Below are 15,584 nucleotides of genomic sequence, written 5' to 3' on the forward strand. Positions count from 1 at the left end.
TCTTGTCCTGAGTCCTTGTTTTGCACTTTGTCCATCCAACAGAAGCCAGATGGACTCATATTTCCAGACCGGGCCACCCTCTATGTCACAGCCATTGAAGACAGGCAGTATAAGGACTACAAAATCCACTGTGAGTACTTCCTTTCCCGGCCTGTGGGCGTGTTATGTGATGGGTACGTCTGGGTACAAGAGCTTTAGTTTTTGTATGGATTCCCATCAAAGGAATGATTCCATCATCAGTGATGAAAGCTTTCCAGAAATTACCAGAAATCCGTGTTACTTGCGTGGTGAATGTTTCCGGGTTATTTTTGGTAGCATACATCAGAATCCATTCATTCAGTTCCACTCCCAAACAACTGGTGGCAGTAATGCGCAATGTTGGCTTGCAAGCCGCCAGTAATCTCCAAAGAAGAGGGGTTATTTTGTTTTGGGAGTTTAAGTCACATTTTTGATTCTCCAAATGGTTTACTTTGTTGTGAGCATTCATTTATACAGGAAAAGGTTAAAAAGCACAATTGCACATTGCCCCAGGCCTGACTCAGTAACACTGTTTTACAGCAGGTTCCTGTTTTACGCACAAACCGACACACAAACATTTCATTCAATCATTTGGACACCTGACATGTACAACATACAATCATAAAATGATCAGTCAAGTAAGAGAGGTAGATCAGTGGTTACACGAGTAACTATTCATTAAATCGTCTCTGTAAGTTTTTTTTTTTTTTTTTGTAAATAGTATCTCTGAGCTGATTGATCTAGTGCCCAGAGGGATATCATTCTACACCTTAGTGTAGATGTAGAAGAATGATCTTTGTCCATAAGTGTTTTTAAAAGAAGGGACTTGGAGCTGTTCCGCCGATGTTGATCTGGTGCTCCTTTGAGAGTTTGTAGTCGGTACTAGAGCCAACAGAGCTGGTGGGGGGTTGAAGTTTTTAACTGAAAATAAAATCTAATAGCAGTACTGCTTATATAGTTGTTGAAAGTCAGCATTTGATCTGGACAGGGCTATACAATGGTGGGTCCAGCCTGGAAGTTGACAGTGTATTTTGAAAGCTCTGTTGTACAGTCAAGCCACAGGATCAAGAACATCATTTGTGGTGAGAGACCATATAGGCAGACGGTAAGAGAGGGAGGAGAGGACTATGGCATGGACGTACGTGTGAGAAACAGTGGTTGTCAAATATGGTCTGATTTTGTTGTAGACATACAGTTTTTGTTGCAGTTTCTTGGTCAAAGAGTTGACATGCTCTTTATAATTACGATGTGAATCCAAGAGTACGCCAAGATATTTATAGGTTATGTGCAGTTTGTAATCATATAACATGATTGTGTTGCACATTTGAAGTTGCTTCCTGGGGGAATGAAAATACATACATTCAGTCTTTTTCATGTTAATACTAAGATGATGATCCATTAGCCAATTTTGGAGTGTTTTAAGATCAGATGACAACTTAGTATTTACAAGATTGGGGTTTGAATCGGAGTAAAACAGTACAGTGTCATCTGCATACAATAAAACATTAGAATAGTTGCATATAAGTGGAAGATCATTAATATAGAGAAGAAACAGTAATGGACCAAGAGTACTCCCTTGTGGCACTCCGATATTGTAATTAAGAGGATAAGAATTAGTTTGCCCGATTTTGACTGAGACCTGCCACTCAAATAGGATGTAATCATGTCAAGCACACTTTCGGACAACTTAAAGGACTGAAGTTTACTTAATAAAATGAGATGATTTACTGTATCAAATGCTTTACGGAAATCTATAAAAACTGCACCTGTAACCTGTCCTTTGTTTAAAGCAGAACGTATGTGTTCAGTGAACAATAGAAGAGCAGACATAGTGGAACGTTTGGACCGAAAACCATACTGAAAGTCACTAAGCAGGTGGTTTTTCTCCAGGAAGCTGATAAGTTGATTATACAAAGTTTTTTCTAGTAATTTTGATATCATTGAAAGTATAGCTATTGGTCTGTAATTTGAAATGCATGTAGGATTGTTTGATTAAAAGTTATGAACTGCGCATTTCTTCCAGTAATAACACATTAAGTGGAGCTACCGGGTGAACCTTTCAGCTGCTAAAAATGCTAACACCGTTAGCATTTAGATGAGCATTTAACTCTGTCTGCGAGTCAAAACCACAAGATTGAGTTTGTGCAACAGGCAAAAACTTGTCTGAGGTGAGTGAGTGATTGAAAATGATCTGTGACCAGTGATGGTGGCGGCTGAGGCACTGACTTCGTCACAATCAGATTTACAAACATGAACCCCACAGAGTAGCTTATTCACTGTTTAATTGGCAGCAGTTAATGGGTTATGTTTAAAATGTCATATCGGGATTCTTTACACATACAAACAGTACCACACAAAAAAAGCACATTTAATTAAAAAAAAAAGAGAAAATGTTATTATAGTCTTACTTTTACTTATAAATGAAGTCCATGTACCGCTTCTTCTGAACAAAAGCATCAATGACTTACTATCTGCCTTCAGTTTTAAAGTCTCTTTAAAGTCGGTGGAGATTACTGTCGGGGAAGAAAGTCGTCCTTCGTCAGTCCTGTTCCGACTGTATGTTTGGAGCCTTTTCTGGTTTGAATCTGAGTGGTCGACCACTCGTGTTTGATGAGACTTTGTAAATTCTTTAGGCCACAATATCCCATCTGAATCCAGACATTGTTACAAGTTGAGAAAAGGAGGCAGAAAAAGGCAGGTTCTTACTGGACGTCCACACAGCCAGACTTTAGTGTGTCCCACTCCGTTTGAAAAGAGCATCTTCTTCTGTTGTCTGAAGCAAACCTTTTAGCTATGGTGTTGGTCTTCCTTTAATTATTACCTCCTGCTTTGATTAAAAGTCCAGTTATGTACTCCTCCATTCTGAAAGTCCAGGTGAGAAGAAAAAGATAAGAGAACGGCTGCTCTCGTAGCTTGCTGTCACTTATTCTGCAGCTGAGGAGTTGCTGCAAGAAGAATCTCTGGGATCACTAGTGCTCCCTACCATGAGGCAGGAGAACTGCGTGCCTCACCTGGTGCATTTTTGCTGCCATTTTGTGATCGTTCAGCACACAAAACACGTTATACACACACACACACACACACACACACAGCTGTTGACAAAGAACACTGTGCATTATGTACATCAGCTAAACTTTACGTTCATACAGCCAAAGTGTTTGTCCATTTTAATGGTGACATACAGAGACTGCACAGCACGCCAGCAGTCACACCAGTGATTGTGCAATCCTCGGTGAGACACAGCGGGCTGCTGCCTCACCGCACGTCTCTGCCCAGTATTTGAACGACAAATATGAAAACTCGGCAATTTCGAATAACAATGATCTAAAAGGTGAAGTTAAAAGGAAAATAACTTTATAGTACAAATCACTGGATAAATCTAACTCTAATTTTTCATTTTACATTATTTTCTGTCCATGATGACACTGTGAGGCACAGGCTCACCTGACCGCACATCACTGTCCGTGATGTTAGTGCTCTGCTGAAGTTTATCAGCTAGCGTTAGCCTTTTAGCTGTGGGAAGTTAAATCGATCACTGTCGAGCTGAGTGTTACTGTCATAACTGCAAGAAAAGTCAAGTTTAAACAACTTAGACTTTTTTATTTTAATTTTTTGTAACTATCAAGTAATCAGTTTCATATTTCTTTTCAATTAATGTGCACATTACTTTTCATGCTATTTTATTTGTCTAAAAATAAATGCCCAGGGTTCCTTATAATGTTAATCAAGAAATCATCTCAACAACAAGAGATACAGATGAACATCACAGAATTCTAAAGAATCTCTTTTTTGCTGTTATTAAAACTATTTTAATCACAAGTTTTCTTGTACTTAATGTACAGTAATCAGAAATTAATCTTGACCTAAAAACATTTATAAGGATTTTAAGTGGGCCAAGAATTTGAAAAGAAAGATTATCAATAGCTCCACAGCTCAAGTGCATGAAGGTTGAAGTTGATGCATTAATGTGCCATAAATACTCCTGTTGTTCCATTTTAATTGATACTGAGAATTATTAGTTTTTTGAATTGGCATTTCCTTTACTGTGTAACTTTTCTGAACCACAATGTTTTGTTTTTTTTTATTAAAGGCTTGTAGAACAATGCAACTTGTGTGAAAAGACTGGGGGTGAAAACTTGACCTGACCCCCTCCCCCCAAAAAAAGGGTTTTGTTTTGGAGGTGGGTAAATAGACCCGATATTGCATCGGAGATTTAAAATTTTTCTGGTGGAGGACCTCCAGACCCCCCACCAGTGGCTTCAGGCTTTTGGCCCCCTCAGAGTGGATGATCTGCTGTCTTGTAGCGAGGTTCATTTTCACCAATGCAACCAGCCAATCGATCTTTTAAGTTGAATTCTGAACCGCCTGAGTTGAAGGCCACATTAGTTTCATGTGCAGCTTTGTCGCTCAGCTTGAAAGATTGTCAGTGAAGTCCAAGATTCATTCAGTGACCTGGAAATGTTCATGTGTCCGTCGCCCTGACTTGTGTCCAGAAACTGTGTTGAGTTGAACCAAAGATTCTGACCAGCGCTGCACCTCGTAACCAGGGTATTGGTGTCTGTTTCTGTCAGGGTGGGAAAACGTGTACGGCTTTGACATGTCGTGCATCAAGGAAGTGGCAATTAAAGAACCTCTGGTGGACGTGGTGGACCCCAAGCAGCTGGTCAGCAACGCCTGTCTTATCAAGGTGAGTCGGCCCGCAGTTTGACTGGCAGCCCGTCATGAGTGGGGATCGAGTGCAGTCATTTAAACCGTGAGTGACTGGAGGCGCTGAACCACGGAGCGACATATGATCTGCAACCTCAGAGTCTGAGTCTGTTTCTGTCCGTCTCCTTCTCCAACATAAAAATCAGAATTTAAATAATGACGGCATGTCTTTCCGTGTGGACTTAGACCCGTGTGTCTGCATGGGGAGGGACACTCAGACGCAGCCTGACCGAGGACTGATGGTGGTGGCCCAGATGACGGCATGCACATAGAATATACAGTGTCCTCCAGAAGTAACTCGGTATTTCACACATTTTAATTTGTTTATGCCATTTCAAATGCCCCCAAAAAATTGTAAAATTATTTTAAAGTCAAATTGAACACAAATCTCTGCAACTTGATATAAATTCATTAAAAATATAAAAGCCAAGATGATGGGTTTCATAAGTAATGGCCCCCTTTGGTATAATACCTGTAAATCAGTTTAATTGCCAGTTTTGTTGGATACATGAACATTTCCAAGTTACTTGGATTTCATGTATATCAGTTATGAAGAAATAAAAAAAACAGTATGACACCCTGTGGTAAATCTGTGTGAAGGAGACGCTTCTCAGAAACTGAGTGACTGGAAGGAGCAGAGTGATGGAAGCCACCAAGACACCCAGACAACCCAGAAGAAGTTACAGGCTTCTGTGGCTGTTATTGGAACACAGCGCATGTTGTGGATTTTGTATCTGTTATAGAGCTTCAATGATGAAGTGGAGCAGAGGAGGATTTTCTTTCTTTCACCAAGACATTAAATCTTCCATTTAAGAAAATCCTCCTCGATACCACTTCATCATGAAGCGGGGGTGTGATTCTTCAGGGTAAATCCGGCGTCTTCAGGTGTCTGTTAGGAGTTGATTGGCTGTGCACCTGAATGAGCAAATCTGCTTGTGGCACCGCGGGGAGAGATGGAAAATGTGCAGGTTCAGGGTTCCTTGAGGATCAGACTGAGAACCCCTGATCTACAACCCCTGGCAAAAATTATGGAATCGCCGGCCTCGGAGGATGTTCATTCAGTTTAATTTTGTAGGAAAAAAAGCAGATCAGACATGACACAAAACTAAAGTCATTTCAAATGGCAACTTTCTGGCTTTAAGAAACACTATAAGAAATCAGGAAAAAAATTGTGGCAGTCAGTAACGGTTACTTTTTTAGACCAAGCAGAGGGAAAAAAAATATGGAATCACTCAATTCTGAGGAATAAATTATGGAATCATGAACAACGAAAGAATGCTCCAACACATCACTAGTATTTTGTTGCACCACCTCTGGCTTTTATAACAGCTTGCAGTCTCTGAGGCATGGACTTAATGAGTGATAAACAGTACTCTTCATCAATCTGGCTCCAACTTTCTCTGATTGCTGTTGCCAGATCAGCTTTGCAGGTTGGAGCCTTGTCATGGACCATTTTCTTCAACTTCCACCAAAGATTTTCAATTGGATTAAGATCTGGACTATTTGCAGGCCATGACATTGACCCTATGTGTCTTTTTGCAAGGAATGTTTTCACAGTTTTTGCTCTATGGCAAGATGCATTATCATCTTGAAAAATGATTTCATCATCCCCAAACATCCTTTCAATTGATGGGATAAGAAAAGTGTCCAAAATATCAACGTAAACTTTTGTATTTATTGATGATGTAATGACAGCCATCTCCCCAGTGCCTTTACCTGACATGCAGCCCCATATCATCAATGACTGTGGAAATTTACATGTTCTCTTCAGGCAGTCATCTTTATAAATCTCATTGGAACGGCACCAAACAAAAGTTCCAGCATCATCACCTTGTCCAATGCAGATTCGAGATTTATCACTGAATATGACTTTCATCCAGTCATCCACAGTCCACGATTGCTTTTCCTTAGCCCATTGTAACCTTGTTTTTTTCTGTTTAGGTGTTAATGATGGCTTTCATTTAGCTTTTCTGTATGTAAATCCCATTTCCTTTAGGCGGTTTCTTACAGTTCGGTCACAGACGTTGACTCCAGTTTCCTCCGTCGTTCCTCATTTGTTTTGTTGTGCATTTTCGATTTTTGAGACATACTGCTTTAAGTTTTCTGTCTTGATGCTTTGATGTCTTCCTTGGTCTACCAGTATGTTTGCCTTTAACAACCTTCCCATGTTGTTTGTATTTGGTCCAGAGTTTAGACACAGCTGACTGTGAACAACCAACATCTTTTGCAACATTGCGTGATGATTTACCCTCTTTTAAGAGTTTGATAATCCTCTCCTTTGTTTCAATTGACATCTCTTGTGTTGGAGCCATGATTCATGTCAGTCCACTTGGTGCAGCAGCTCTCCAAGGTGTGATCTCTCCTTTTTAGATGGAGACTAACAAGCAGATCTGATTTGATGCAGGTGTTAGTTTTGGGGATGAAAATCTACAGGGTGATTCCATAATTTTTTTTTCTCAGAATTGAGTGAGTCCATATTTTTTTTTTTTTTTTTTTTTTTTTTTTTTTTTTTTTTTTTTTCCCCCTCTGCTTGATCTAAAAAAGTAACCGTTACTGACTGCCACAATTTTTTTTTTTTTTTCCTGATTTCTTATAGTGTTTCTTAAAGCCAGAAAGTTGCCATTTGAAATGACTTTAGTTTTGTGTCATGTCTGTCATCTGCTTTTTTTTCTACAAAATTAAACAACTGAATGAACATCCTCCGAGGCCGGTGATTCCATAATTATTGCCAGGAGGTGTAGCACCTGCGATGGACTTCTTTTGTGCCTTGTTGTCCATAGTGACGAGGTGTGTTTATATTGTGCCCTAAAATAGAACTCTGCTGAAACTGACGACTTGTGTGAGTTACGGGCTGCGAGATTCACAACTGTGAAACGGTAAATACACAAGAACATGCTGCACTGTCTCCGGCTGTTAAAATTCCAAACATAGAGCATCCTGGTTTTTCCTAGGAGAAAGAGCACTGTTCAGGATGGTGACTTTTTCCACCCTCTTCTTCTACAACTATTAACTAAATCTGTCACTCCACTAGCTGTTCAGAGTGAGTGCCTTTCCTTCGTGTCCTGCTCCCAGCATTTTTGCCATTGTAAGTTAATTGTCCCTCCTGATGATGCATTTGCCCTCTGCTTTGGAAACATTGATACCGACGTCTCTTTTCGTTTGTCACAGCTTTTTTGGCCAACCTATCCACCGTCTCATTTGCCACCTTGCCGACTCCTCTGACTCTGTGCCAGTCGCTGACACACAGTCAGTTCAATGTGCACGGTTTGCACTGTATTTTATTAAATGTATTTAAGTAATATCGCTGTGCGTCTGTGTGTTGGGGGGTGATAGGTGTGCCATTTACTTTCCTGCTTTTTTTTTTGTCAATCACACCTGTGATGAAGCTGTATAACGGGGATACAAAATGCATCACATGCACTGTGCACGTCTCCAATCACAGCCACAGAAACCTGTAACTTCTCTTATAGTGTCAGTATTGTTTGTATGTCGTCATAACTGATGTAAATAAAGTTCAAGACACATTCCGTGACTGGGAAATGTGCATGTATCCATCCCCCAACCTGTCTGAAGAAAACTGGCAATAAAACTGATTTACAGGTATTATACCAAAGCCTTCCATTTGTTTATATCAAGTTGCAGAGATTTAGTTTTTCAGTTTAAATTTAAGGAAGATATTTTTAGAAGCTTTTATTTTTTTTGTATATGAAATGGTATAAACAAATTAAAATGTGAAATACCAAGTGTTGTAATACTTTTGGAGGGTAGTGTGTGTGTGTGTATATATATATATATATATATATATATGTGTATATATATATATATATATATGTGTATATGTATATATATATATGTGTGTGTATATGTATATATATATATGTGTGTGTATATGTATATATATATGTGTGTGTATATGTATATATATATGTGTGTATATGTATATATATGTGTGTGTATATGTATATATATATGTGTGTGTATATGTATATATATATGTGTGTATATGTATATATATATGTGTGTATATGTATATATGTGTGTGTATATGTATATATGTGTGTGTATATGTGTATATATATGTGTGTGTATATGTGTATATATATGTGTGTGTATTGAGTTGTAATGTGTAAGAAGAAAGTCATGCAGTTTGAACCATTTTGACTTTGAAACCAAGACTGGTTTTGTCTGATTCCACTGAATCGAGCACAGCTGAGCTGAAACTCCACAGCTCTGGAAAAGAAGTATTTCTGACTTTTTCCATACATTTGCTCTGCACAAGTTCAGATCAGCGGGTCGGACTAATGAGTTTACCCTGTAAGGGTTTTATTGGGTATTAGGGTATTATTGTTCCCCTTCCTTTTCTCACTTTTTTCTCATTGATTCATTTTCTGCCACTTATCCGGGTCATGGTGGCAGTAGACCAAGCAGCTCAGCCCACACTTCCCTATCCTTGGCCATGTCTTATAATGAAGGATGAATAATAGGGGTGTCGGAAAAAATCGATTCACATCTCAATCGCGATTCTTATTTATTATGATTCTGAATCGATCCAAAATGTCCAAGAATCGATTTTTAAAAAGCTTTTTTTTTTTTTCTTGCTTACTCGCTGAGTGTGCTGTTTGTCAGGCAACGGCTTCTGTACTACAGCTTCCCCGCAGGGGGCGTGTACACTCGTGAGCTGCAGAGTTCGGTGGCTGTAGCTTAGCATTGAGGACGAAGAGCTAATTCAGCCAGCGCCGCCTTTGCTGAAGGCAAATGTTTGGGTGCATTTTGGATTTTATTATTTGCTTCGTAAGGAGGAGCTTGACATGACTTATGCAGTGTGCAAAATCTGCAAAATGAAAGTCAAGTACTTCGGAAACACTTCAAATCTGCAAATCCACATGCTACGCCATCACCCGGAGCTAAAAGAAGTGGAGCAGCGGTCTCTGCCGACTACTGACCAGCGCTTCACTAAACTGCCAGCCAACTCTGAACGAGCAAAGCAGATAAGTAAATTTACATCTAGAATCACTTGATTAACCTTGCAAAGCTGCATTTTCTTAAACATTTTTAAGTAATATAACTATTTCTCAGAGCTCTTTGAATCGAAAATCGATTCTGAATCAAATCGTCACCCCAAGAATCGGAATTGAATCGTGAGTTGTTGTACGATTCACATCCCTAATGAATAATGAGCCACGCAGCATGTTTTCTTTGCTACAAGAGGGTTTCTTAGAGGCATTATCTTCAGTTAACTATTTTTAATGTCTTTATAGCTTGATTAAACAGTTCCTAGCTGTAAACGTATGTCTGTGGTTGATTTAATATCTAGTTAATCGATCACATGAGCTCCGCTGTGTGTGAAGCAGTGACTCATCGTCATGCTCCAAACGAGCATTTAGGCAGAACACCAGCTCACAAAAGAGTGACTTTTTTCAGTCAATATTGGATGAACACAGTTAAAATTTGGATGACTGTGCTAAAGTGGATGTGTGTTTAAAACCGCAAAAGAAATAACTCCAGTGAAGCCGCTACAAGCAGCACAGGGTTATGCAGCATCACAAAGAGCGCGCAAGAGACCGATTTTGAAGACATAACACAGTTAAAAGTTGTCACAGTGACTTGTAAGTTGCGGAAGAAATATATGTGTGTGTGTATATGTTTGTGTATAATTAAAGCGGCCACCTCATTCTGTATGCAGAACGGCATTGCGCGCAAAACGGCGGTTTTGCAGAAATAAACGGACAAAGTTTACAGGGCTGTGAAAACTCGGCGGATTTCATCATGGGTGGGGGAGGGGGGTGTTACTGATGTACTCTTTAATCACTGAGTTGTTAAAATGCTTATTGCAAAGCGTTCTCTTTTTTTTTACGACATTTTCACGACTGTCTGCGGACACTGATCTGTGTGTTATGGATACAAATCAGTTTTCTCGGATCCAGAGTTTCACAGAGGAAAAATGCCACTCAAAGCGTAGCTGTTGCGCCAGTTGTCGTAAAGCAGGACTTGGTTGGTTGCTGCTGCGACGCTGTGTGGCTCCTGTGCGACACTTAAGCTAAACGCTTTAACTAAAGCTAAAGCTGTTAAAAGATTTGTGCAGCATGTCTGTGTCATGGACTGACGTCGCACAGAGAGATGGTGAGAGACTGTTTGAAAAAGTCTTATAAGGACAAGAAACCGTGGAATCGTCGCTGGCTTCATCAACACACCTGAAAGATAAAAGAAACGGGAAAAGTGAACTGTGCCATCAGGAACGAAGTGGCTAAGGATACGTACATCTGTATCTCCTGCGGGACTGCTAAAGGTACGGACCAAGGAGAATTGTGTGTTCCTCTGCTGACAGTTCTTGGGCTGCGCGCTATGATGTCATCAGTTTATGCTACTGCAGGCAGGTATAGCCAGGTAGCGTAAATGTAAATCTATGCTACCGGCCCAGCAACACCTCAGTAATTTTGAAATTTGTTCTTGCAGGAGATGCTGAAAAAGTATCATTAGATAAAAATTTAATTCTGGGGCCCCACAGGGCCCTAGACCCCGGCTCCTGGGGAGCCGTCCCCCCCTGCAAATTTTACTCGGATTTCACAATTTTCATTTCACAGCCCTGAGTTTAAAGTGGGATCTACGGTGTGTGTGTGTGTGTTTAAAGCCGCAGAAGAAATAAAGCCAGCGAGCCACAGAGCCAGCGAGGAGCACAGACGCGGCTCTCCAGGAACCCGTGGATTGGTTCTAGCTGGTCTGGTACATTACAGGTGGACAGCAGCCTGGCGCACAGCGCACAACCGTGGGTCTGTAGTGGAGCGTCTATTTTTGGACTGCATTTAAAAATGTGACATCTTTAAATGCTGCTGTGAATCTGTGAATTGAAAACTCACACTTAAAGGGACCAGGTGTAGGAGGGCTGGAGGTTTGGACCAAACCCATGTCTAAACGTGCACCAACATGGTGTTATCATGGCTTAGTGTAGCTGATGCGAGCCATTCAAGGCTCTAATGACAGGTCAGTCGTGGCTCACTAGAGGCTGCTACGTGACACATGCGGGGTACAGAGAGGAACATAGAGGCACCTTCATAGCGGATACGTGACAGATGAAAACATGGGTCATTCTTTGAATAGTCGCTGACACACCCGTGTGTGGCTCATTATTCATGGCTTATTATTTGGTGGGACTCAGGCTTAACACTCTTCACTTCCCTGGGGTCTACGCCCAGTTGGCTGGAAGTCCTCTGTAGGATGACGCATCCTCCCCAGCTGTCTGAACCACCTCAGCCGGCTTCTTTGAATATGAAGAAGCAGCGACTCTCCTCTAGTCGAGCCTCACCCTGGCCCGGGTTGCGATAACTGATGGCAAAATCTTGTTTTCATTTATTTTTCTTCCATGTGGAAACGTGTCATGTGGCTTCTCCTTCTTCTCCGTTTTGTTTGAGGCACCGTGTGTGCAGTGCGGCTCTTGTCCAGGTCCGATTTTCATTCGACTTCCTGTAAGCCAAACCTTTTCCACACCCTGGCTTTGGTTGTGAGTCGTGCCGGACCCACAGTGGCGTGGCTGTGCACACACTGAGTCACACCTGGTCGGTCTGTGTCAGACTAAACCACACACGTCCAGTTAACTAACCATCCAGAAACGTCAGGTAACGGGTCGTTTCTTTGTTCTGTTGCAGAATTACTTCTGTGTTTGGGCAAAAAAATGTGTAAACTTGCTGTCTTGCTTGAACACGGGGTTTGTGACGGACGGATGCTGAGAATGTTCACCTCCTTCCTCCCTGTGCAGAGTGTGACTTACTGTGTTTAAAGCTCACAGCTGGTCAGGTTGGCCTCAGCAGGAATCGCTCTGTCTGCTCTGTGTTCAGGAGGTGGACATTTACACGGTGAAGACGGAGGACCTGTCCTTCACCTCACCTTTCTGCCTGCAAGTGAAGAGGAACGACTACATCCACGCCCTGGTTACCTACTTCAACATCGAGTTCACCCGCTGTCACAAGAGGACCGGCTTCTCCACCAGTCAGTCAACACACACACACACTCTCATTATGGCCACTTTGGGTTTCTCGTGATGTCTCTGAGAGGTTCTTTTCTGAGGGTGGAATGATTGTACAGAAAACATCATTAATGACTTTAAAAAACAAGAATTAGCTGCACGTTTGAATTCATTTGGATCTTCTCTAAAATGCACTTAATTTTTTTTATGTAAATAAATATGGATGGATATTTGCCATTATTGCACATCATTAAAAAAGTTAAATAAATAGGCATGAATATTTGATTTTATTGCTTGTTGTTTCATAAAATTAAAAGCCTTGTTAAAATGAAAATCTTAATACCATTTTTAGGGAATAACCCTGTTGTGTCTGATTTATGGATGTTTATGCTGGAATTTACTGTTGCAAATATCCATTTTACCGCTAAAATGGATATTTGCGACCCTAAATTCCAGCATAAACATCCATAAATCATCAGACACAACAGTTATTCCCATTCTAATCCAATTCTGTCGTTTGCACAGTTTATCTTTCTGTAAGTAATTTGGTCGGCGAGTTGTGGTCGGCTCCTCAAAGCTTACCGTCGCAACAGTGTCTTCATGCCAAACTGGAAATTCTGTGCGCAGACCCTCAGATTTCTCTGTCTGGTCATCTGCATTAAATTAAATCCACAGTAGATCATCAATCAATCCAGTTAAATCCATTAAATCCACACATTTGGGGATCCTTGTCACTGCAGTGGTTTCTGTCTGTCTCAGCTGACAGCGTCATTGTCGACACGTGCGCAGCAGCGGCAGAGTAACACATCAAACATGAAATGGTTTCAATATTTTGCCACCGTCCACATGATATTTTATGGTCTGAAATCTCACACGATTAACCAATCAGATTTGCGGAACAAATGTAATTGGATTAGAATATATAATTATAGGGATGGTAGCTTAACGGATAAGTTAATTCATTTCCAGTGCAGAAAGGCGGTGTGGAGATGAGTCAGGAAGGGCGTCCGACATAAAATTTGTGCCAAATCAACCAGACCCACTAGTCGGACCTGCTGTGGTGACCTCAAGTGAAATAATGGAGAAACCAAAGAGACATGTATAGGATTATTGTAAATTGTCATTTCAAGAATGCTTCATATTTTGGTGATTAAATACGCATGTTTATTTGGCTTTTTTTTTTTTTTTTTTTTTTTTACAGTCATGAACATTTGATTTTGCTTGTTGGCTTTGTTTAATAAATGAAGATGTCTTATTTTTTTGATTGATAGGTTGTTGTGTAATTCGGTTGCTGGGCGTGGTGCTCTGTCGTCCCGGCGATGAGCGACGCCGTTGTCCCAACTCTGAGGCGTTCCCAAGCAGGAGTGTTTCTGCCTGGTTGGATCATGAGTAATCCTGTCTTTGCACTTTTTTGGTTCCTTTCAGGCCCAGAGTCTCCTTACACCCACTGGAAGCAGACGGTCTTCTACTTGGACGACTACCTGACTGTCAAGACCGGAGAGGAAATCTTCGGCACAATTAGCATGAAGCCCAACATCAAGAACAACGTAAGAGCAGATGAGGGCCACACGGCAGCATTTTTAGTGCTTCTGGAGACTGTTTCAAAAATGTTGGCATCTTGGTTTGCAGAGAGACCTGGACTTCACCGTAGACATCGACTTCAAGGGTCAGCTGTGTGAGATGTCAAAGACGTCGGAGTACAGGATGCGCTAGGAGCCACTGTCCCTGTGTCCGGTTCCATCCTGTTTGGAGGACATCCATGTGGGAGTCTCTGTACAGCAGTTTTACTTTTTCCTGGAGCAGTGTTTTAGCGTGTTTTGTTTTTTTCTGGTGGTTGTCGTTTTCCTCCAGGTGGCGTTCTGGTTCTGAGTCTTCACTCAGCCAACTCATCGAATTAGAAGTTTTTGTTTGTTGCTTTTGTTTTTTTGTTGTTTTGTTTTTCTGCATGTTCAGATGTCTGCGTACTCGTCGTACCGTCCGTGTGGTCGGGGTTCTTTTTTTCCCGACTGGACCGTCTGCGCCAAGTGCGTCTTCAGTCTGTGTTGAGTGTGAAATGAGTTGGACTCGTGCTTTCTGTCCCCACCTTTATTAATCCATGATTCAGAAGCGGTTTTTCCTCTGTGGCACATGTCCACATGTTGCAGTATTTGCAGTGTTGCGTCTGTGACCCCGTCCCGCCTGTCCTCCATTGTCCAGGTTTGACCACGTCCACATTATACTAGAAAAGCAGCTGTCCGTTAGGTCCAGTCCCTGGTCCTGTGAGCCTGATGCTGGGGCTCAGAGGTCCTGGTTCCCACTTCAGTTTCTGGGTCATAACCATGAACGGATGATTAAAATAACCACCATGCTAACATGTTGTAGATTTGCCAGTTTTGTATTTAAGTTTTGATTTGTTTTACGGTTTGTTTGTTTTTTTTTTTTAGTCTGGAGGGGTTTTTTTTGTTGTTTTTTAAGAAAATAAAGTAACTACATTGTTAAATTTGTGTTGTCAGTCATCTTGTTTGAACTTTAAGGATTATAATGGCCTGTGTGCGTCTGGAGGGTTTTCAGGCCTCGCTGTTCATGGGTGAAGGCGGCGGCGATGAGCAAGCAGAGTCGCACTGCTTGAGGTCTGTCTGTGTGACATCGTGATGTCATAAAGAGTTTGTGAACAGGATGCTTTGAACACAAGCACAGTTTTTTTTTTAATATACGAGGGCTGTCAATACAGTAAGGGTCCTTTTTATTTTTTTCAAAAACTATGTGGATTTCATTCATATGTTTTTACGTCAGACATGCTTGAACCCTCGTGCGCATGCGTGAGTTTTTCCACGCCTGTCGGTGACGTCATTCGCCTGTGAGCACTCCTTGTGGGAGGAGTCGTCCAGCCCCTCGTCGGAATTCCTTTGTCTGAGAAGTTGCT

At 41.2% G+C, this 15,584-nt stretch overlaps 1 protein-coding gene across 1 annotated transcript in view; it reads left to right on the forward strand.

Annotated features, from left to right (window-relative positions):
• Positions 1-14,483, forward strand: part of prmt1 (protein arginine methyltransferase 1) — a 37,759-nt gene extending 23,276 nt beyond the window's left edge. The window contains exons 6-10 of the mRNA XM_034165567.1: positions 43-130; positions 4,590-4,705; positions 12,555-12,705; positions 14,108-14,229; positions 14,312-14,483. Of these exons, the coding sequence (XP_034021458.1) occupies positions 43-130; positions 4,590-4,705; positions 12,555-12,705; positions 14,108-14,229; positions 14,312-14,395 (561 nt within the window). The 3' untranslated portion in view covers positions 14,396-14,483. The remainder of the gene's footprint in view (positions 1-42; positions 131-4,589; positions 4,706-12,554; positions 12,706-14,107; positions 14,230-14,311) is intronic.
• Positions 14,484-15,584: the final 1,101 nt, after the last annotated feature.

This window comes from Thalassophryne amazonica, unplaced genomic scaffold (genome assembly GCF_902500255.1).
Source record: "Thalassophryne amazonica unplaced genomic scaffold, fThaAma1.1, whole genome shotgun sequence".
In the NCBI taxonomy this organism is placed as follows: Eukaryota; Metazoa; Chordata; class Actinopteri; order Batrachoidiformes; family Batrachoididae; genus Thalassophryne; species Thalassophryne amazonica.